This window comes from Vombatus ursinus, unplaced genomic scaffold, assembly GCF_900497805.2.
Source record: "Vombatus ursinus unplaced genomic scaffold, bare-nosed wombat genome assembly UNPS02009770.1, whole genome shotgun sequence".
Taxonomy (NCBI): Eukaryota; Metazoa; Chordata; class Mammalia; order Diprotodontia; family Vombatidae; genus Vombatus; species Vombatus ursinus.
This window is the reverse complement of record NW_020949548.1, coordinates 1512492-1535977: the sequence shown is the minus strand read 5'-3', so window position 1 is coordinate 1535977 and position 23486 is coordinate 1512492. Positions and strand designations below refer to the sequence as shown.

Sequence of the window (23486 nt, the reverse complement as noted above, 5' to 3'; positions counted from 1 at the left end):
TTTAGATAATCAATCCATAAGCAAAGGACTGACAATTATATTGTCACAGAGGTTCTTAGGAAGAAAATTCATTCACTTAACTTAAACATTTATTAAGTACCCTATTGTGTAAGGAACAAAGAATTAAGTAATATAGAAAAAACAATGATAAAGAAGTCTTCCAGGACTTCTGTGAGTAAAATACCAGGTACTTGGTAATCATCACAGCAAAATGCACTGACTTTCTTTCAGCCCACCGTCTAATTAAGTTGGAAATAAAATTCAATTTAATGAACGATGTGCAAGGCCTGTGTTAGGTGACTGAGGTGTAAGAATGAAAAAATAAATAGTCCCCACCCTCAAGGAGCTTATGGGCATAAGGGAAGGGGCCAGAGATTTTAAAAAGCTTTGAAAAAATTCATTTTCATTTAGACAGCTTGAGAAATCATCTAGAACAGGGGTTCTGAACTTTTTTGGTGTCATGGACTCATGGTAGCCTGGTGAAACCTATCAGAATTTTTTTAAATAGATAAAATACATAAGATTTCAAAGGAAATCAATCATAGAGAAATATAGCTATCAAAAAATAACAATAACACAAAACAGTTCACAGATCCCAGATTAAGAACTCATAATCTAGAATATCATTTGAAGCAATCATCATATCAAATCCTACTGAAATGGAAATCAATTAGTAAATCAGTGTTTTTATTAAGCCTGTTTTATGTCAGGCACTGAGCTATGAACTGGAGTACAAAGACAAAAATGAAATAGGCCTGGCCCACAAGGAGCCCACATTCCACCACAGGAGACAGTAGGTACACAAAGGTAGATAGAAAATAATTACAAGATGGTGGTGGGGGCAGGGATTGGTAACTAGGACTATTAGGAAAGGCCTAACATAGGAGAGGACACCTAAGAGGTGGGGCAAGAAAGGAATACATTTCAAGCATGGATGGATGATGGCTTGCACCAATGTTCAGAGATGGCAGATGGAATGATGTGTATGTGAGGAAGAAGAAAACCAGTTTAGATAGATGGGAGGGAACAAAAATAGTTTATACACATTAAGCCTGGAAAGGTGTGTAGGAGTCAGGCTGTGAAAGGCTTTCAGGACCAAATAGAAAAGTTTGACTTTGATCTTCGAGTTTACAGGGAACTGTGGGAGTTTACTGAGCTGGAAAGTGACGTGGTCAAACCCTCACTCCACAAGCTCTGGAGGACGGAGGTAGGAGAGAGTTAATGAAGGAAACCAACCAGAAGCCCGCTGCCATTGCCTGGCTGAGAGGGAAAGAGAGCCCAGACTGGGGATGGATGTGAGACATGTGGAAAGAGGACACAGGACACTTGGCAACTGATGGCTGAAGTACAGGCAAAAATAGCCTGAAATTACTTTTACCCCTTAGCAGAGGTTTTTCGCTTGGGTTCTGTGATCTTTTAAAAAAAGTTATTTTGATAATGGTATTTCAGTATGATCAGTTTCCTCTGTAGACCTATGCAGGTGATTTTATTATTTTCTGAGAAGGGTCCAGAAGTGACATCAGATTGCCAAAGGTTAGTCCAAGGAACAAAAAGGGTCATGAGCTTCTCTACAGTGATCATTAATCAATACCACAACTGGAAATGTGCCACAGAATAATTGTAGCTCTACTATGAGATGGTTAGGGGGCAGGGAGGTGGGTGGCTTCAAGGTTCCCCATTTGGAGTAAGGAACATGATCCTGGAGATGAATGGCATTCAATGGTGCTTGAAGGTTAATAAAGGTCTTTACATGCCTATTTTACAGATAAAGAAAGAGAGGCAGGGAGAATCCAGGGACTTGCTGAAGCAAGGTCCCTGAGTCAGGAAAAATCAGCAGAAGGCAAGTCACTGACTCTGAATCCAGGGCCCTTCCCACTACATCAAACCACCTATAACACTTATGTAACCTGAAGTGCACATAAAGAAATAATATCTGATTAGGAAGTTTGGGCCAAGTGGAAGAAAAGGCAAAGGAAATACTCAGGGATGTGAATATTCATGCTATTTTCAAAATAATCCAATAATCCAAATATTGTGAATAACAAATCCTGTTAATGATTTTGCTCCTTGAAGAAGCTATTAAAAATCAACCTGAACAACCTTGTTAGAGATGTATTGAACCCAAGGGTATAGGTATAGGCTGAGCCTTACAAATGAATGATTACCCTCAGTGTCGAAATAAGAACTGGCAGCAACTAGATTTGTTCAATAGTGAACATATATTATTCATTGGTTAAAAATGATTTTGCCAGATAGTTTCAGAATACCGAAAATAGAAGAAAAAGTCAATAAGTATATTGTGGGACTTTGGTGGCTCCTTTTAGAAACCACTAAATTGTATCTCATCCAGAAAGCCAGAGAATGTCTTGTCAACATGGAGTTCCTATAAATTGCAATCTAAGTGACTTAAAATGCACACATGCACATTTATGTAAATATGTATGTAAATACACACAGATATATTTGCATTGGTAGTTGATTCAAATTATTGTAAGTTTGTTAAATTTAAAAATAAATGTTTATTCCACATGTTGTGACTGTGTTAAAAGCTACTCACAAACCTATCCCCAGGGAAAAGTGCGGCTATCTGGCTACTGTTTAGATCAATAATGGAGAATTCTATTGTTAACATTAGGAACTTTGGTAATAAACTAGGTTAAAAGGAGTCAATAGGTTTTGAAATTCTAGAAAAAAATGATGGATAGAGATACTCCTGGTAGGGATTCAGGAAATACCTGTGGATTACTAAATTTAATTGATAGGGGATAATGTAATGAGAAATAATACATAACAAAAATAACAGGGATAAATGTAAAGTCTTCTTACATGGGTTAAAAAAATCGACTGCACAAGTATAACACGGGAAAGATTTGGTAGTATTTCACATGAACAAGATGGGAGTTTTAGTGAATTGTAAGCATGAGTTAGAAGTGCCCTGTAGCAGCAGCATAAGCTAATATGATCTTAAGTGATATTAACAGAAGTTTCGTAAATAGCCAAAAAGAGATAGTTCTTCTGTACTCTGTCCCAGGACAAAATGCATTTGAAAGTGTCCCAAATTCAGGATTTTAGGGAAGTCACAACATCTCTGGGCTTCCTTTTTTTAAAATAATAAAATAAGAAAGAGGGTTAGCATAGATGACTTAGAACATCTTGAGTGATGTTATGATGTTCAACAGAAATTTTTATTTTTTTAAGCAGCAGCAAAACAATTACTATCCATTTAATGAGTTTAGGACTGAGAGTTAAGTTAGACAGGAATAGCGATAGAGTTTAGACCTGTGATTTCCCTGTTATAGAAAACTCACAGGATGAACAAACTCCTTTAACAGGGAAGGTCAGCACTCTCTCTAACCTCTGTAAAGAGAATGACCTGGAGTACTGAGGAGTCAAGTGACCGTTTCAGGGTCAACAGCCAGCACGCATCAGGCCCTGAGGCCAGCTGTCTATTGTAAGGGATCATAAACATTTATGTCATACTATCTCATGGTCAGAATATATGGTGCTAAAGAAAAAAAGTGTTTTGTTCACTCTGATATGTCTCCTTACAAGAAAAGATCAGAATGACAAAATCTTTAGAGTTGGAAGGGATCCAAGAAGTCATCTCATACATTTGTATGTCAATTTACAAATAAGGAAACTAAGGCCCAGGGATGTTATGTGATTGGCTCTAAATAGTCAGTAGCAATACTCAGATGTGAACTCAATGTTTTGACTTGAAACATAGCATACGCTTAGAAACTGACTTTCAATAATATGGTGAAATGATAGTCTGTGAGCTTCTATGATGTTATAGCCAAGAGAAGCAAATCAGAATATGCACTTTACTTATCTGACAGATGATCATTTGCAAAAATTTGCAAAGATTACAAAGCGAGAAGTAGGTTCTCTCCCAAAGGCTGATGAGCAGATGAAAGAGATGCTACAAAGTCCAGACACTAAAGTTTGGGCACTTTACTCATAAGGAAAGGTCCACATATTCTTACATGGTCTACTTTCATTTGAAACATAATTTGAACAAATTTCATCATACAATTACCAGTCTAGAGAAAAGCAACATAGCAGAATGTGAGCAGAGAAGTATCAGAGAAGTATCTTATGAGAAGCAGACACAATAATAGCTACAAGAAGTGACAGGAATCACAAAATACAAGATAAATAATTTCATTTGTACGAAATTGAAAAGCTTTGTACTAATGGAATCAATGCAGCTATTGTAAAAAGGGAAAATATCAATTGGAATAATTTTTACATAAATTATCTGATAACGACTTCATAGCCATTCCATGAATGGAATTAATACAAATATAAGACTAAATGCCATTCCCCAGTGGATAAGTATCTCAGGAGCTCTCAAAAGAACTGTGAATTGTTCAACCACCATATGAAAGATTGCCCCAAATCACTAAAAACAAGAGAAATGCAAATCAAAACAACTTAAGAAGCTTTATCTCCCGCCCACCAGATTGGCCAAGAAAACACAAGATGAGAATAGCCAGTGACGGATGGACTGTGGAAATATAGGCATACTAAAGTGCATGGTTGGTGAAATCTGTCTGGAAAACTACTTTGAATTATGCTTAAAAATAGTGACAATGTTCATACCTATTAACTTAGAGATCTTCCAGCTAGGCACATGCCCTACGGAGGTCAGAGAGAGAAAGAAAATTCATATCTGTGTCAAAATATTCACAGCAGCCCATTTTGTGGTAGCAAAGAAGTAGAAGAAAAACAGCTATCAGTGATTGGAGAACGGTGAAACATATTTTGGCACATGAATTTGCCAAAGGGGATATTACTGCAATATAACAAATTGCAAATATGAATTCTGAGAAGCATGGGAATACTAATTTGCATGGATTCAGAGGAAAGTAAGCAGAGTTAGAGAAATAACATATACAATTACTACAATAATATAAATGGAAAGAAGAAAAAAAACCCTGAATGTCCCAAGTTCTCAATATCTCAATGTTCCCCTTTGAAAAGAGTTAAGAAAATTTATATCCTTCTATTCTTTTTTTTTTTTTAAGAAATCCTCTCTCTGTCTTTTTTAATGCCTTTTTTTTTTTTTTAGGCAATTGGGGTTAAGTGACTTGCCCGGGGTCACACAGTTAGTGTCAAGTGTTTGGTCTGAGGCTGGGTTTGAACTCAGGTCCGCCTGACTTCAGGGCCGGTGCTCTATCCACTGTGCCACCTAGCTGCTCCATATCCCTCTATTCTTTTCAGTGATTGAAAATATTACAGATATTGTCAAAAACAGTTAACAGGATGGTTAGTTTTATGCAAATGTTTTTTATCTCCCCCCCCCTTTTTTAACTCTTTGTTACAGAGGAGGCTCAGTGACATTCAGAAATGCTGGTAACAGAAAAACAAAGGTATCAATAATTAATCATCACGAATTAAGCAACTCTTATGTACCAGAAACTGTGTTAGGCACTGGTATTACAAAACAAGGAATGAAACAATGCCTATTCTCAAGGACCTTATGCTAGGATTGGAAAATTAACACATAGCAAAACAAAACAGAAGTGACAACAAGGAGAAAACAATTACAAGACTATTAGAGGCTGACACAAAAATTCCCCCAAAGCACAACAGTATAGGGCCACTGATAGAGGGGAAATAGCACGATCCTTCTTTCTGAGCAGGTGTTGGGTCCATCACTGGATTACAATGAAATCGGGAGAATTCTTAATGATGTATTTGAGTCATCATGAAAGGGCTAAATTCCCTTTGGTACATATGAAACACATTATATATATATATATATGGATATGGATATACACACACCATGTGTAAATATGTATATATATACACATAATATATACATATGTATACATACATACACAAACACATTTTACACACACACACACACACACACAAATATTCACAAAATGGTCTAAAGATATTTAAAAGGTGTTTAAAGGAAAAAACCTTTTAATTTCAAAAATTCACTGATGCAGAATACTTCTACCCTACAGAAAATGTTGAACACAGGTAATGTGTCAACAAATTGTAAAGTTTTTTCCCCTCTCGCCTTTATGGAACAATTCTAGTCCATTAGAAATTTAACAACATATAGGCAAAGTTAAATATCAACAATAATATTCTTGATAGAAAAAACAAGTCTACTTACAGCTTGGAATGGATTCGATTGGTTCTAGTTCTGGAAAGGCCATTAGAGATGTGATCTCTGGCAGGTCAGCTTGTTTTGGGTCTTCAAGAGTTTGGTCTGCCCAAACTACCGTTTTCTTTCTCTCCACTAAATGTTCAATTTCTTTAAAGTCGGATTCAAAACCAGAACTTGCCAGCCCAGCTTCTCTTAATGCCCCGTGCTGTTTTCTTAGGACTGGGAGCAATGCATTCAGCAGACTACAGCAAGCAAGGGAAAATACACCTTATAATTAAATCCTAAGAAACAGGCCAATCACAGTCATCACCAATTTCACCTAAAGTATGAGGGAGACTTGTTAAAACAGAAAACTATTATGATATTTTATTTTAGAAGAAGTTACAAAGGCAATCAAATATTTCAGCATTTTCATTACTAAAACAACATAATAACTTAACAAATCATAACAAGTATGTAAAATAATGAGGGGTTTTGCAAGGTTGTAAAATTTGTTCCTATTCCAAAAAAGCTGTGTAACTGGCTAAGAAATTTTACCTCTGAGTCATCCTTTCACCATTTATAACGGAAAGGCAACAATGATACTTGTACTGTCCATCTCACAGGGTTAAATGAGATAACAGATATGGAAGGATTTATAAATGATAAATCAGTATGTACATGTTAAGCTTTATTAATGTTCTTACAATTTGCAACAGTGGATTCAAATGATTTCATGACAAATGAAAATACCCAGATCCTTAGATATATGAAATTTGAAAGAACTGAATTACACATTCCTTTATATAGATGAGTTAAATGGAATTTAATGTTTAAGGTCTGTATAAGGGATAAGAATAATTCTCGGGGGCAGCTAGGTGGCGCAGTGAATAGAGCTCTGGCCTTGGAGTCAGGAGGACCTGAGTTCAAATCCAGCCTCAGACACTTAACACTTATTAGCTGTGTGACCCTGGGCAAGTCACTTAACCCCAATCGCCTCACCATAAAGCAAAAAAAAAAAAAAAAAAAAAAAAAAGAATACTTCTCATGCCTTGAACTTGATTCTTACAAGGTAAGATTATTGTCTTGGACAATTGAAAAAAATCTTATGTTTAGTTTGTTGATTCAAATTATTTTTAAAGCATTTGGAGCATTTTATATCTAGTAAAAATAAAAAAAAACCAAAGATAAACAAAATTATATGTAAATATTTTCAAAATTAAATCAAGTCAAGAAAGATTCATTGAGTAGCTAGCATGTGCAAGAACTGTGCCAGGTGTTATAGGGATATAAAAGGGTTTAAGACAGGGCTACTACCCTTCAAGCAATTTAGGCTCTCGTGGGAAAGCAAGACAAAAATGCGAAAATTAAATATGGAAAAAACAATTCAATCATGACATGTCCAGAGCCGAATGGCTCTGTACAGTGAGTAGCTGCAAAGGAGTTTATTGGAGGAGATCACGGCATGCTGTGATGCTCAGCTGAGGTTTTGGGGAAGATGAAGGTAGGATTCATGGTGCATCATGACTGCTCAGTCGGAGGAGAAAACATAAGGAGAGCGGGCAATCCAGACGAGAGCAGTGTGAGCAAAAAGAGGCAGGATGGCACCAAGGGTTTGAGGAGGCAACGAGTAACCGGCTGATCTCAGGGATGAAAACAACTCCAGGGGAAAAGCAACAGTAGAAACATCCAGGGAGGAAGAGGAAGATGTGGCTTTAGTGGGCCATTCTTTTGAACAGAAAAGGAAATATTCTTAAAAAAAGCAAACCCGCTAATGAAAATTGCAACATTGTCTGCAAGGTGGCTGGATAAATAAATTGCTCCTCAGCCAGCAGAAAGCAAAAAAATGGAGGAGGCGATCTCACAGCAGAGCTGGAGAGGTGTGCGAAAAGAAAAATAAATAAAAGATGTTCTGAATGGTAATCACTAAGTTACTATGTCAGGTTACTTTTGGAATAATGAGTTTCATGATTCTAAGCAAAGTTAGAAAGGAGAAATACTATCTTTCAAAATGTTACAGTATTAGTTTCTAATGGGTTTTCTAATGGCAGACAGTTATTACATAATATGAATATGCTATTTGAAGACAAGCTTTTCAGTTAATCAGAATACCCACAGCAAAGGCAGGTAATGCTGGCTTGGGCACTAACCAGCTGTGTGCCCTGGGTCACATAATTGTACCTCTCTGTGCCTCAGCCGCCTCCTCTCCAAAGTGAGGGGGCTGAGGAGGCTGATTGTTAAAATGCCTTCCAACTCCCACCCTCTATAAACTAGGAATAAGGTGAGGACATTAAACAACACGGTAGGAGTTTCATAGAATAAAACTATATCGACTTACTTTTCTGTCTGTTTATGCTGCTGCTCTTGAAGAGAGGCAAGATTCATCACGTGTCTGATCTGCGTTTTTAAATCTTTTATCTCCAGCTTCAAGTGGTAGTCGTGGATATCTTTACTGAGCTCCTTGAAAAAATGAAATGTACAAAAATACATGGAAAGTGCACAAACAAAGAAGCTTAACATCAAATTTTAAGATGATCAGCTAAAAGCTTTATTATCCAAAACAAAAGTTTCAACAAGAATCTTTTAATTAGTATTAGTAAATACATTGTTAATTGTCATGCAAACTATCCATCCCATGAAATGGTTCCTCCATCAGGACTCACCCAATAATTCAGGGGTGGTCTTTCTCTAGGTGTCTGCCCAATTTGTGAGTAGCCATGAAGTAGGTGGGCTTCCATTTGCTTGTTAACCTACGCTCTTGCTACTCATCAGTCCACTTCCTTTTCTGATCATACAATTTATTCACACACACAGACACCACCTGCTTGTATAAGGACAGGGTGGCCCTGCCCTTATAACTATGGGCCCCAGTGCCGTTGCCTGTACTACTGCACCAGCCCCAGGGAACCCAACGTCCTCAGATGCTGCTTCCTGTTCTCTGCTATAGCTATACACCCTAGATGTGGAAAGAAAGGAAAACAAAACAAAATTAGAATAAAAACAGGACAGATACAACTTCAGTAGTTTCTGTTTTATTTTTATTTTAATTTTGTTTTGTTTTGTTTAGAAAACTTTTGGGAGGAGAACAACTGATATTTCCTCTCCAAAATGAAAGGGAGTAAAGTTCTGCTGCAATTTTGCAAGGGAAAAAAAAACAGGTTAAGAAATGTAAAAATGACATGGCAAAGAGTTAAAAAATGAATAGTAATAAAAATCCTATTTGATATATAAAGTCAGGATGAACCTCCTAGTTTATATCTTCTAGTTATAAATACTACCTTCACCCACCATTAGTATTCCCCTATGCTACTAAGATAATATAATCAATACCTTATCCAAATAATTAGAATTCTCCCCAAAATATGCCAATTTCAAGAAAATAAAAGAAAAATAAATCAACAGTATGATTAAGTTACAACTATGGCACTTATGGACTGATATGGGTTCTCAAAGACCATGCCAGTGGAATACAGGCCTGTGAAAGGTCTACCAAACTGGAGAGACCTAAAGCATTTGCCGTCCAAAGACAAGATTATAGTTCATGATAAGACATTCCTCACCATCAAGTTGATGACAAATATTTTTGGCCCAAGGAATTCATGAAAACCATTTCCTGAGATGTGGAGGTACTGTGATTTGTGTCAGCAAAGGGAATATCCAAAGAAATGATATTGAAGGATTATGCAGAACTGTATGCTACCTCTGAGTCATGATTATAATTAACTGTAATACTATACATAGTGATGAAGTTCTGTTGAAGAAAATTCAAGTAGATTAAATACTATACAAGTAGGCCTTAAAAAAAAATGTTTATTGTGTTTGCTGTCTGTGGATTGGCCTAGCTATGTATAGAGAGGATCAAAAACAAACTGGAGATGAGGTAATATACTGTTTGGCAACGGCAATCCACCAAAACAAATAAAAATACAGGACGTTCCCCAGTTCTGTCTACTTCTGGGGGAGAATGGCAGGAAAGGGGCAAAGGGTGCAAAGAATTAGCTTTTAGATCTCCCAACATTATTTTAACTGTTAGGACTGTAACTAAACCATATCAATATGGATATTCTCATTAATTCATAAATTGAAACCTCAATTTATACAAAAGTTAAATGGAAGGTTTTCTTTTGTAGAAGCAAATAAGGGAGCTGGCAGAGTTGATTTCATTGTGTAACTTAAGGCAAAAAGCAACATAATTTCACGGGATGTTGAGCAAGAGGGGAGGATGGAATATATTACAGGCACGGGCAATGGCTTGCTTATGAAGGAGATAGGGAAAATGAAATGCTGAGTTTAAGGACTAGCTAATAGTCTAGTTTGACTTTAATGTAAAGACTATGAATAATAATAATAATAATAATGATAATAATAACAATCCCATTTGACCCTCACAACAACCCTGGGAGTCTTTCACCCTCATTTCATAGATGAGGAAACTAAGGCATAGGTTACATGATTTGGTCAAGGTCACACAGCTACCGAGTGTCTCAGGCTGTATTTGAAGTCAGGTCTTCCTAACTTTAAGTCTAGTGCTCTGTCCACAGTACCACCTGATTGATCTGGTTGGCTGGAGCCAGCGTGTGGAGGGCCTTAAATACCAGCCTGAGGAGTGGGTGCTTTACCCGAGAGACAACAGAGTGCCATTGCAATCTCAAAAAGGAGAGCAGTGACATGAATAGGCCTGTACCTGAGGAAACTTATTTCTGGCAGCTGTGTAGAAGATAGCTAAAAGCAGGGAAATCTATTAGAAGTCTACTGTAATATTCCAGGAAAGAAGTAATAAGCACCTTAGCTAGGGCAGAGCCTAAATGAGTGGAGAGGAGTTTTTATGAAGGCACAATGGGCAAGACTCGACTGACTGAATTAGGGTGGGGGGTGTGGAATGGGAGAGAAAGGGAGAGGGCTGATGTAAAGATGGCTCTAAGCTTAGGAACAACTTGCTTGGCTAGGATGCTGTCACTCAGATGGTGAAGGTGGTAGTTCACTGAACAACAAAGTGGAATTTTGGAGGTAGGGATGAATTTAAAGTGATAGACTATGAATTCTGTTTCAAACATTTCGAACTTAAGATGCTGCGGAAACATCAGATGTCCAGCTGGCAATTAGTGATGTGGCTCTGGATTGAGATTAAGGCTAGATATGCAGAGATGATGGCTGATGCAATCACTAAGACAGAACGCCGAATAAGAAGGAAAAAAGGCCCAGGGGAAAGCTCTGAAAGACTTACGGAGCGGGAGAAGGGCTAAAAAGGTTGATTAAGATTTAGCAGTTAAGAAATCCTTAGTAAAGTTACTGAACAGTTTCAGCAGAACGATGGGACTGGAAGCCTGATTCTAAGAGGCTGAGAAGAGAATGAATAGAGGATAAAGGACATTTTCTAGGAGCATGAGTGTGGAATTCAGGGGAGAGATGGGATGAAAGCTTGTTAGGATGGGAAGACCAAGAGAAGGTTTTCTAAGGAGAGGTTAGACACGAGCATGTTTGTAGGCAATGGTGTTTTAACTGTGAAACTGGGAGAGAATCAATCCTGTTACTTTCTCCATGAGTCTAGGTACGTGCTCTCCACCAAAGGTTCTGAGAACCTGCCTATCGGCCCCATCACTCCAGAATGAGCGACCCCACTTTCCCAGTGAATTTTAAACATGCTGTAAAGTAATTTTTTCAGGATCTATTCTTTGTTGTTGCTGTTGTTTAGTCATTTTCAGTTGTGTCTGTCTCTCCATGACTCTTTTTGGGATTTTCTTGGCAAGTGTTTTGCCATTTCCTTCTCTAGCTCATTTTATAGAAGAGGAGACTGAGGCAAACAGGGATAAGTGACTTGCCCAGGGTCCCACAGCTAGTAAGTGTCTGAGGCTGGATTTGAACTCAGGTCTTCCTGACTCCAGGCCTGGCACTCTATCCACTGTGTCACCTAGTCTCCCTCTATTCTTGCCCCCTTCCATTCCTCACCCCTGACCCCCAATCTCAATTTAGGATAATGGCTCTTGCCAATTCAAGGCTCAGCCTATGGACCACTACAGTAGTAGGAGCTAGCAATTGATTTTTTGCTAGGGTACTAATTAAACTCTAAAGAATGATTCCAACTGAGGCTGAAACAACTGAAGGTGAACTTAAGTTCTTACTGCTGTGACCCTGGGCTCTGACAGACGGGCCATATCTCACCTTGATTTCATGTCTGCTAAAGTCATTGTAGGTCATTTCCATTCCTTTCATGCAAACCCATCTTCCCAGGGTATAGCATATTTCCTTGACAAAGCCTCTTCCCCGCCCACCCAATATCCCCTTTCAACTCTAGCTACGAAAACAATCAAATCGACAATACTATTACTAGAAAGGAAAGGTCAATCATTTCTTCTATGTCACCAGTTACCATTTCCTTTGACTTCCTTGTCCCAAACACTTTTCTGTGGTGATCACTCACCCATACATGTTTTCTTCCCTATCAAGAATATAAGCTTTTGACTATGGGCCGTTCCACATTTCCCTCTACCTTCTCACAAAATGAGATAAAAGAAAAACTCTGGTCCTCACCAAAGATATACCAAGGTGAAACACTGTTGTCAAGATCTCCTGACAAATGGCTTCCAAGGTAACAACACTAATTCACATGAATGGACAGGAAGGTAGGATTCCTGGCACCATGAATGTAGAGATCTGTTTCACAGTTCTGAAAGCACTGAGGATCCCAACAAGTTGCTCTGTGGGAACCAAGAAAATCAGCTAGACCAGATCATCAATGTTTGGGCTTTATTGGTTCCCTGTCATCAAGAAGAAGGAAAGCATTAGCAGGCTGTGATTATCACAGAATTTCAGAGTTGAAAGGGCCATTGGAGAAGGCTATCTATCTAGTCCAACCCAAACTTGCTGAAGAATCCCTTCTACAACGCACCTGACAAATGGTTATTCAAGTAAGCCTAGACAAATTTCAAGGTAGCTCTCTTCACTTTTGGATAGTTCCCATTATTAGGAAGGTTTTCTTATATCATCAAGCCTATATTTGCATTTTTGTATCTTCCAACCACTGCTCTGAGCTCTACCCTCTGGACCAAACAGAACAAATCCAATCTCTCTTTCATACTACGGCTGCTTCCTATTTTCCTAACAGGCCTACACACTGCCCTGATTCCTAACTCAATGTTTTAATATAAGCGGTTCCATTGTACATCGCTGGGTGAAGTTGTGGTTCTTCCATGAGAGGTCGATGTCTTGTTTCCCCCTATCAAACAATAAGCTACCATCTGAAGCTGTGTGAATGGTTCATTACCGACAATCAAAACCTTAATGGACAATGCACTGTGTGCTAGAAATACTTAAAGGTGGTGTACAGTGAAAATCTAGCAAGTAGTGTAGAATGAGTGCTTGGGGAAGTTCAAAGGAGACCGTGACCCCAGAGGTCTATGGGTAGCTTGAAAAAGGCTCTCTCCTTTGAGAAATATAGGACTTAAGCTGGATCTTGAAAGAGTAGTAATTAGATAAATGAAGGAAATAGAGGAGGCAATTCCAAGCAGGAAGCAAAAGTGGAAACTTTATCTGGTTTAAGAACAAAGGATAGACTAGTAGGCTTTTCCAGTTGATGCTGCTCAGAAAAGAATGGTTCAATTTCAAAATGATTAACCATAGGTCTTCTTTCTCTAAAGTTTCCTTATGTGAAAACCGAGCTGACGTACAGAGAGCTTTTTAGGAAAAAACCTAATTCATGAAACCAAGTATACTGAATAGATATTCTATTTTATCTTCCAGGAGCTTGGTCCAGTATGTCTTCACAAAATCTGTTTCAAATCTGAAAATCTGATTCTTTTTTTTTTTTTTTTGCCACTTCAGGCAATCACCCGAGACATTTCTTATTTCACTACACTTAAAATGAATTCTTCTTTCCCTGATTTTCTTTTTTTTTAGTTTTTAATTATTAAGTTGACTGGAATTCTTTGACATGATGGGCGTAAAATTAAAAGATTGATAACAACAGATTACATTGGATTGGGATCACCCTAGAAGTAACCTGCAAGTACTGTGCACACGCTATGTCCTGTCCTGGTTCTCATGATTTCTCTTCATGTACTCCATACGCAAGCCACCTCATCTACCAGCAACTCCCAGATCCCTTGCAACGTGCTTTCTTTTCTGCCTCGGTGCATCTGTCCTTTCTTTCCCCTGCACCTGGAGGGAAATCCCGCTTTACTTACAATTTCTCAAATTCTCTCTTTCTTCCCTTCAGGTGTTAAGTCCTCCATAAGAGACTTCCTTCAAGCTCTTGGTACTCTAACCTTCCTCAAACGGGGTCACAGAGAGTCTGCCTGAACTCTCCTTTGCTTATTTTACTGTTGACCTTGTATTATACTTATCTTAGAACATACTGCATTTCTCTCTCGTTTGCCAGTTAGAACAAATGTTTTTAATCAGGGGGTGGGTCATATTTAAACCCTGGTGTCCCCAGGGTCTAGCACACTGGTACTTAATAACTGACCATTCAGCTGAGTTAACGTCAATAAAGTAACAGTAGGGGACAGGAAGATGGTCAATATGTTCCTGACAAATAATGCTTTAAGTCAGCTCTAGAATAGCCCAGCCATACCATCTTCAACTGAGTGTGTGGTTCTGAAAGGATCTTTCACTGAACGTAGAAAAAATGACACCAGAACTAGCTAGAACATCGTCTTTGTTCATTCTTGAATATACTGAAAGCTACCACTGATCTTCTGGTCCAAGCTCCTCATGTTATGGAGGAACAAAGTGATGCCCTCGGAGGCCAAGTGACTTTAAGGGTCATCCCAGTCATGAGCACCAGAGAAAGAAGCTGAACTTTGGCTTGCCAACACTAAAGCTGGGGCTCTTCTCTGGGAATCTTGTTATAATGTGTAATCATTTGGATATCCTAAGAAGCCAAAGACTTTGAAAGACATTTCTTATACATTAAACAGAAAGAGCAAGAATAAATATTTTATTACTTTAAAAATTAGTATTCAGAGCTGGATTAAAATTAACAAGATGATTAATCCTAAAATCAAGTTTGAAATAGATCACTTCCAGTCTAATACAGGAATTAACCTATATAAGGCTCTCATTACTGAAGTATAATAAGAATTACACAGATAACTGCAATCTTTTGAACTACAGAAAAGGTAAAGTATCAGATTATGAGTCAGCCAGAAGGTCTAGTCTGTACTGAAGGCAAATGAATGTAACAGGCTCAAGGCTAGGGAAAATCATTGAGTGAAAGACATTTGCTTAAAAATGGCAACAATTCCTAGAACTCAGCTTTGAAGAAGTGAACTTGAATGTAAAAAACACTCTGTACCTTTGAAACAGGGCCATTTTTGCTCAGGAGACACATCTCATTCTCAACCTGATGAAGCCAATTCGTATTTTCATGAAATCGCTTCATTTCTTCTTCTCTTTTCTTCCCCAGGTGAAAGCGACGAGTCTGAAGCATTGCAAGCCTATGATCCCGTTTGCAAGTGGCCTGAAATACAACATACTTAATAGGAAATGATGGCGCAAAGATGCTGAATTCTATATCAAACAAAAGATTCCATCGTATTCCATAATCTGAAAGCCAAAGCTATTTTAATGCTCTTTGATCTATATAAGGTTAGTAAAGTAACATACTTTGTAGGTATGCCGCTGCAGTCAATTAAGTTAGGTTATGCTTTCATATTTAGAGCTATTTTTCTCTTGAAATCTTTACAGCCGCTGGCAAGAAAACAGGAAATTGAGTCACTTTATAAAATTTCACATGAAGAGTTTATAGCTTTAAGAAACATGATGGTTAAATTAAAGATTGAAATTATTGCTACTAAAATACATTTAATAGGTCAAAAAACGAAAGCATCTTTCAGGTTCTCTCCATGGTGCTTAAATCACCTCATATGACACTGAGACAAACATAAATCCTACCCTGAATCAATGAATACAACTTTAAAGTTGAAAAGAACCTTAGAAGTCATTTGGAGTACCCTCCTCCCCAATATGTCTGATAAATAAATGTTCATCAGTCATTCAGACTGTCTGAATTACTTCTGGTGACAGAGAGCTCGCCATTCACAATATGTCGATTAACACATGGGGGATAGGCAAGATTTTTAATCTTCAAATATTAATGTGTGAAGGACCTTAGAGATTATCATTATCTAGCTCACCCTGTCACTTTCATAGGTGAGGAATTTGAAGGCTACACTTATTGACCTAATATCACAGAATCTCAGAGTTGGAAGGGATCTCAGAGAGCCTCGAGTCCAAACTGTTCCTCAACAAGAACCTACTCTACAATCTCCATTACATGTGGCCATCCAGCTTTTTCTCAAAGACTTCCAAGAGAGGGATCCCACTTCTTCCTTTAGTAGCCAATACCACTTTCATATAGTTCAAATTGTTAGGAAGGTTTTCTTGCACAAAGGTTAAATGTGCCTCTGTCACTTTTTCATCTGTTGTTCCCAATTCTGCCCCTTTGGTACCAAGCAGCACAAAGGTTCTCCCTCTTTCATGTGATGGGGCTTCAAATACTTGAAGATATCTCTTAAAACCCCACTAAGAAACCGTCCTCCCCCAATTCAATATACGCCCACAGTTCCTTCAAACACTACGTGTGAGGCATGAACTCAAGACCCTCGACCCCCCGTCAGGTCTCTTGGGCGCTATCACACAAAAGAAAGCAACAAAGAAGGAGCTAGAACCCAAGTCTTTTCTTCTTGAAGCTAAATATTGCTATTTCAAACTGTCTGAGTTGGACATGTTTCTGAGTCCATGATGGTAAAACAGATCACTGAGTCCATGATGGTAAAATAGATCACTGACTCCAGTAAAAGGGGAGCTCTTTTCCGGGCAGGGACAGTCTTGTTTTTCTCTTTGTATCATGGTGTCTGGCACATGACAGGCACTTAATGAATGCTTATTGATTCAGGGCTTCATTCTGTGGTTACTCCACTCTGAACAACCCTCCAGTTGCTCAAAGTTTCTTCTTAAACTCAGTGCCCAGAGCAGAACACAATATTTCACATGAGATTTGATTATGTCCAAATAGAGTAGGACTACCATCTCTCTTCTTCTGAACACTATATTTCTATTAGTTTAGCCCAATTCAACAATGTATTGTCAACTCTGCACAAAGCTGTGTTGTACTGGCAGAAGCAATACAAAACTGAAATAAGACACAATGGCCCCTGTTCTTCAATGGGCTCATAATCAAGAATGACAGTATTAACGTTTTTAGGCTGCGACACTACAGGGCTCACTCATAGGCAGTCCACTAAGATGCCAGCACGAACTGTTCTTAGATACAGTTCTTCTATTCTGTAACAGATGATTTTTGGAAATGTGCAAGAATTTACAGTGATCTGTAGAAAATCCATTTTATTAGATTTTGCTTATCATTCTATCTCATTGAAATCTTTTGATTTTGTCACCTACCATATTAGTTACTCCCTCCTAGCTTTGGATCACCTTCAAGTTTCATGGCATTTTCTTCAGTCCGTATTTATCTTCTTTTTTGGCCTTGTCTGTGATGAGCTGACAAAGCCACAAGGATACATACACACACACCCCCACAATTTCTTGACTTTGGCCATTTCCACTGGCTGGCCCCATGCCTGGGACACTTTCCCTCCTCATCTCTACCTCCTAACGTTCCTGGCTTCCTTCTAGTCTCAACTATAGTCCCACTTTCTACAAGAAACCTTTTCCATTCCCCCTTGATCTCAGAGGCTTCCCTTTGAGACAACCTTCAATTTATCCTGTAAGTATCTTGTTTGTACAAAGTTGTTTGTATGTTGTCTTCCTCATTAGATTGTGAAATTCTAGAGACCAGGGACAAGTTTTGGGGTACCCCTAGCACTTAGCACAGCATCTGGCATGCACTAGATATTTAATAAATGCTAGCTGACAGACTGACTACAGAGATCCTATAAAGGATTAAAAAAAAAAAGTAGGTTTGACTCTATTTAAGGACTGGCTTCTGATTCATGCCTGTACCTAGTTCCTGACTCTGATTTATAATATTTGACCCAGACCCCAAAATAGCTCAGACTTGCCCTTTGGTTTTGTCATTAGAGGATCTTATTAGGGGAACCTAAATGTTAGGGAATGAGATGTCTACCTTCTTTTGGTCAGCCCGACTGAGCATCAGATCTTACAGGTGAGTCGGAGGTGACAACTCACTATAGATGGGAATAAATTTTCAAGACTTGGTTCAAGAAGCAGCTACTGAAAAACAAGCAGCAACTAAACTTGCAGTTAGGTAGCTAGATAAGAAAATATAGAAAAAAACAAGGCCAAGGAAGAAACCAAGACCCCTGTTCCCTTGGGCATACAAGGGAAGGAGGGTCAGATCAGAGAAAAACAGCGGAAAGAATTCTAGAACACTAGGATTTGGAGTTCAAAAGGTCCTTAGTCCAAGTGCCTGATTTTAAAGTTAAGGAATCTGAGATACAGAAAAGTAGGGAATTGCCAAAATCCTACATGTAGTGAGTGAGTAGCAGGACTGGATTCAAATACAGGTTATCTACTCCAAACTCAGTGCTATTTCTAGTGGAGGTAGAGAGAGACATTCCGTTGTCACAGTCAGGCTCCAAGGTATCATTATGAACCCTGTAGAGTCTGATTTTTCCAAAGGGACAAAACAGAGAGAGAGAAAATTCATCCAAGGTCAGGGAGGTGAGGCAGGGTCAGACAAGGTGGGAATACTAAAGAGAGGGACTAAAGCATAGTGGATGGTATTGAATATGGAATCAGGAATAACAGCACTTAGCCCAGATTAACTACATTTTGGGGAACTGAAAGAATTTACATGTGTAACTGCTAAACTACTGTCAGTAATACTTAAAAGATCAGGGGAAAAAAGAGGCACTGCAATACTGGAGAAGGGCAAATCTCCAAATTTCAAAGAAGGAAAGAGAATAGATTCTGTAAAATACAGGTCAGTGAGCTTAACTTCAATTATTGGGAAAACTCTAGAATGAATCACCAAGGAGAGGGTTAACAAACAGCCAGAGGAGAGAGCAATGATTACAAAGGTCTGGCATGGTGGTTTCCTCAAGAACAGCCAGGATAACCTTATTTCATTTTTCGATAGGATTTCTAAACTAGTAGATGAGGGGGACGCTATGGATATCTGGATTTATCTGGATTTTAGCAAAGCAGCTGAAAAATAATTCCTTACTATTCTTTTAGAAAAGATGGAGAAATGTGGACTAGTTGATAAAACAAATAGATGGGCTTAGAACTAGTTGAAAGGCCAGACTGAAAGAGTAGTAATTAATGAATCAATGCTGGTGAAGCACTCCAGCAATATGTGCTTGATACCATGCTGTTTAAGATTTTTATCAGGGACTTGGACAAAAGGATAGATGATATACTTATCAAATTTGAAAATGGCACCAATTTGGGAGGGAGAGTTAACACCCTACGGAAGAGTCAGTTCCCCAAAAGATTAACAGAGTAGAGCATAGGTGTCAAACATGTGGCTCATAGGGTACATGAGGCCCGCAACACTCCCAAGGACAGCTCAAATTTGATTAAGATGTAATTGGGAAATATTTAACAAAATAAGTTAAAAATACAATAGATAATGTAAATAGGTAGTTTTCGATGTTCCCACGGGTACAACTACTTCTGATACTTGAGAACTTAGTCTGATGTAGGTGACAAATCCTGAAATAAGCAAAATGCTCATTATTATTCGCTTGATAAGAAAACTCTGCAAAGATTAACTTGTAAATGCTTTGGTTCTATGATAAAGTCCTAAAAAAGAATAACTTACATTGGAATTTCCCTGCAATAATATTTCTCAGGGTCCATGCTCCATTAGGATGTAAGTTGCTTGAAGGTAGAGATGTTTTACTTCCCTCTTTGTATCTCCATGCCTAGCAAAGTGCCTGGCACATAATAGGTGTTTGATAAAGGTTTTTTCATTGGTATTAACTGAATATCACTGATTTAGGTTCTTTTTGGCACCTTTGCAGAGAATACAGAATAGATCCCAAATTTTGGGTTCTAATACATAAGTAGCATTATAATAAAGTTCCAGTATTTATGGCTTGACATTTCCAAGTTAAGATAATTTCCAAATTCTCCTCCCTCTTTTTTTAAGTAACGAAAATAAATGACTTTCTCTACTCTCCACTCAGTCTTTTGAGGACTGGGCAGGGTGAGACAAGGGAGAAAGTTAAATTCCCCAAAGTCAAGAAGGGGAGCGATGAAGATGATTCTGGGAGCCAGTTTCCTTCATGAAAGTTTAGAACTTATTGGAGAATAAAGTAGAATGTTGAATAACTGGACAAATATAGGATTAACAGAATCAGACAGTTGTTTTTATTGAATTTCTAAAAATGACATTCTTATTAAAAATATAAGTATTAATGATTACTCTATAGTATCCTCTAACTAACTCATGTGATTCCCTTATGCAAAAATCTATTGAGTAATAATAAATCGCTTGAGCTCATGACTCTCAGCTCAGCAATCTCTTTTGGTAATTCTCTTGGATCACAGTGTTTAGTGTGGTTTTCAAAGCTATTTATAGTCTAGCCCAACACTAACTTTCCAAATTTCTTAGTGATTCTCCACAAGAACAGTTCATTCCAGCCAAACTGATTTAGTCTATAGAAAGTTACTGACATCTTCCCATTGTTTCATTTCTGCAAACAATATTGAAAATCCCTTCTTTCAAGGAATAGCTAAATACTACCTCTTGAATGCTTAAATTCTTCTTGTTTCCTCAAAGGCAGGGGCAGTAACATAGGTTTCTACACTTACTCTACCATGCAACACAGTGTTTTTGTAAATAGGAAATAAAATATCTGGATGGTGATTAAAGAAGGTAGCTACAAGATGAATTACGCAGGGGTAAGGACCAGCCTCCTATGATCCACTTTCTTGCCTTTGGGAGAAAAATGACCTAGAAGGCTGGTCATTCATGACTGACATGCAGTTAATAACCATTCTACACTAGGTTAAGGAAGAGATGGGCTTACCATTATGCATTCAAAATTACTACACAGTAGACAGTAGAAAACATATTATAAAAATATAAGTCTTTTAAATAGATCAAAGGCCTATTCAAGATATCCATTTCACCACTGATATGAAAGATCTATACAACACAAAACTGAATATTAGTTGCTTCAAACCTATGTTAGTTGGAAAATTTAAAAGTTGTCAAAAATATGGCAAAATAGGTTCAAAATGTTTAAACTGAGAATTTGCTAGCAATTTAAAACAGAACACATTGTTTCATTGTCTTCAAGTCTAGCTCTTTTTTTTCCCCATTTTAAAGACCCTTTAATACCAAATGTATAACAAATACATTGAGTGGGTACATCTGGTCGGGGACTGGGGGCAGGAGAAAAAGAAAGTAGTAGGGGAAGACAAAAATCTGATTTCACTAGTGTAGGAAAGTCTCCTCACCAGTGCAGAATGGTAGTGATTTGTCACTTAATTTCTTGCCTGGAGCACTGGGCAGTGAAATGACTGCCCATGGGTTCTCAGCTAGTAGGCATCAAAGACAGGACTTGAACTCAGATACTCTATGTTAATTTTAAGTCTTGACTTTTTACTACGCTACACATCCTCATCTTTAGGACATGTTACTAAAATGTGACTATTACTCACAAAATAGACGCTGTCATGATTTTCATTTTGCTTTCTGCAAATTCAGATTATTTCCTAATTTGACAGCCTGCAATGTCAGATTTATTTTAAAGGATCTCATTTAAAAAAAAAAAATGGGGATCTTTTCCAATTGGTGCAGGCAACACAGAGAAACTTTTGGTGCATAAAAATGATGCTGCCCTTAGCACTAGTGCAGCTAAGTCAGGAAAAACCCCTCAGTACTAAGGCAGTCCTAGAACAGAGGTATAAAAGGCCGAACTACCTTTTCGACTTTCTCTTCAGAGCACATCATTTCTATTTGCTTGTGGTACTGCTGCTGGTAGAATGTTTTAAGTTCATTTTCCTTAATCAGCATCTCCAAATTCAGATACTCTTGCCTGATTTCTTCACGGTTCTGGAACAAACAATTTAAAATCCCTCGAAACCTACCAAAAACAACATATCATATAGCATATTAAAGCTCAAGAAAATGAAGGGATTCACATGGAGAATAGCACACACAAAAATGACACTACACAACCCCAATGAATCGTACCCTTTAGGCTATGGCCCTGACTCCTAATAAGTTTGCTTTTAGAACACAAATGTGCTCCAAGGAAGGCAAAACTGGTAAGATTTTCACTTAACTAAATTTCAAAACAATGCAAGTAAAATTGTCTTTCTCAAAGTTATAGTAATAATATAGTCTCAGCTATTAGGAATACAGAGGTTCTTTCTTAGGGCAACATCTTTTAACAATTATTTTGAAGGATGTTATGCAATGTGATAGACTGAGAACATCGCACATTTGTGCTTGTAAAAGAAAAAAAAAAAGGGATGGGACATCTTCCTTGAAACTCCTCTACCAACTCTAATCTTCAACCAGATGTGTAGCAGGTACACTAAATATATATATATATATATATATATAGATATAGATATAGATATAGATATAGATATAGATATAGATATATGTGCCTCTAATAGGGAAATAAGAAATAAGCAGTAGTAAGAACACCTAAATAACACCATCTTCTCCAGTCTGCACCATCATAAGGCAGCCTATTTTTTGCTTTAGCCTTTGTAATGCAGCAAGGAAGGCCACTAGTTGGTAGGGTATCCTCAGCAGTCTGACTTCCCAGAGATTCAAGTTCACTTCCTCAGGGTCCCAGTAATCTACCACAGGCCATTAATTCAAAGCCAGCCCTCTTTCAGACACACAAACAGGACTGAGTTGATGTAAACCTCCCAGTGACACCTAAATTCCCTTGAAGCAGGCTAGGACTCCGAGAGAAACCCTGAAATGAACTTGCATTTTCACATCCTTCCAGGGTCAGCAAAGAACAAGCCTCTAAAATGTTCTAATTGTTTAAAAATAAAATCTGTGCTTTAGGTTACAAAAGAGTCAGGTCCCAGCTGCGCTAATAATGTAAACAGTCATGCACAGGCACATTTAAGAGGAGAATTTTAAAGTGAAAGACCTTAAAAAAAAAAAAAAAGACTTTTGACTGGAGGGTGTGCACTTTAAAGCAAGTGTCCTTTGGCCAGATTCAGAGACATATTTGTACAGTTCAGGAGTAAAAACACTGTGGCCTTGAGTCAACAGTTTTCAATGAAAATCTGCTGGGAATGAATATAAACCACAGTATGCTGATTTCACTGATTTCATTGCAGTTTTGTCAAACTGATGATAAATAACTAATGGATCAAAACAGAGACACTGAAGCTTCGTTATATGATGTCACAGTAAGAGCAGTGCCAGTAAATGAAATGGATGAGTTTTCTTTAGGTTTCACCCACA

The 23486-nt window shown here is 38.0% G+C and overlaps 1 protein-coding gene across 2 annotated transcripts in view; it reads right to left on the bottom strand.

Moving 5' to 3' along the window:
• Nucleotides 1-23486, bottom strand: part of KIF18A (kinesin family member 18A) — a 97681-nt gene that overhangs the window by 35637 nt on the left and 38558 nt on the right. For both annotated transcript variants that reach the window (XM_027852544.1, XM_027852545.1), the window contains 4 exons: nucleotides 21969-22131; nucleotides 15402-15566; nucleotides 8448-8569; nucleotides 6137-6372 (listed from right to left, as the gene is read on the bottom strand). In XM_027852544.1, the coding sequence (XP_027708345.1) occupies nucleotides 6137-6372; nucleotides 8448-8569; nucleotides 15402-15566; nucleotides 21969-22131 (686 nt within the window). The remainder of the gene's footprint in view (nucleotides 1-6136; nucleotides 6373-8447; nucleotides 8570-15401; nucleotides 15567-21968; nucleotides 22132-23486) is intronic.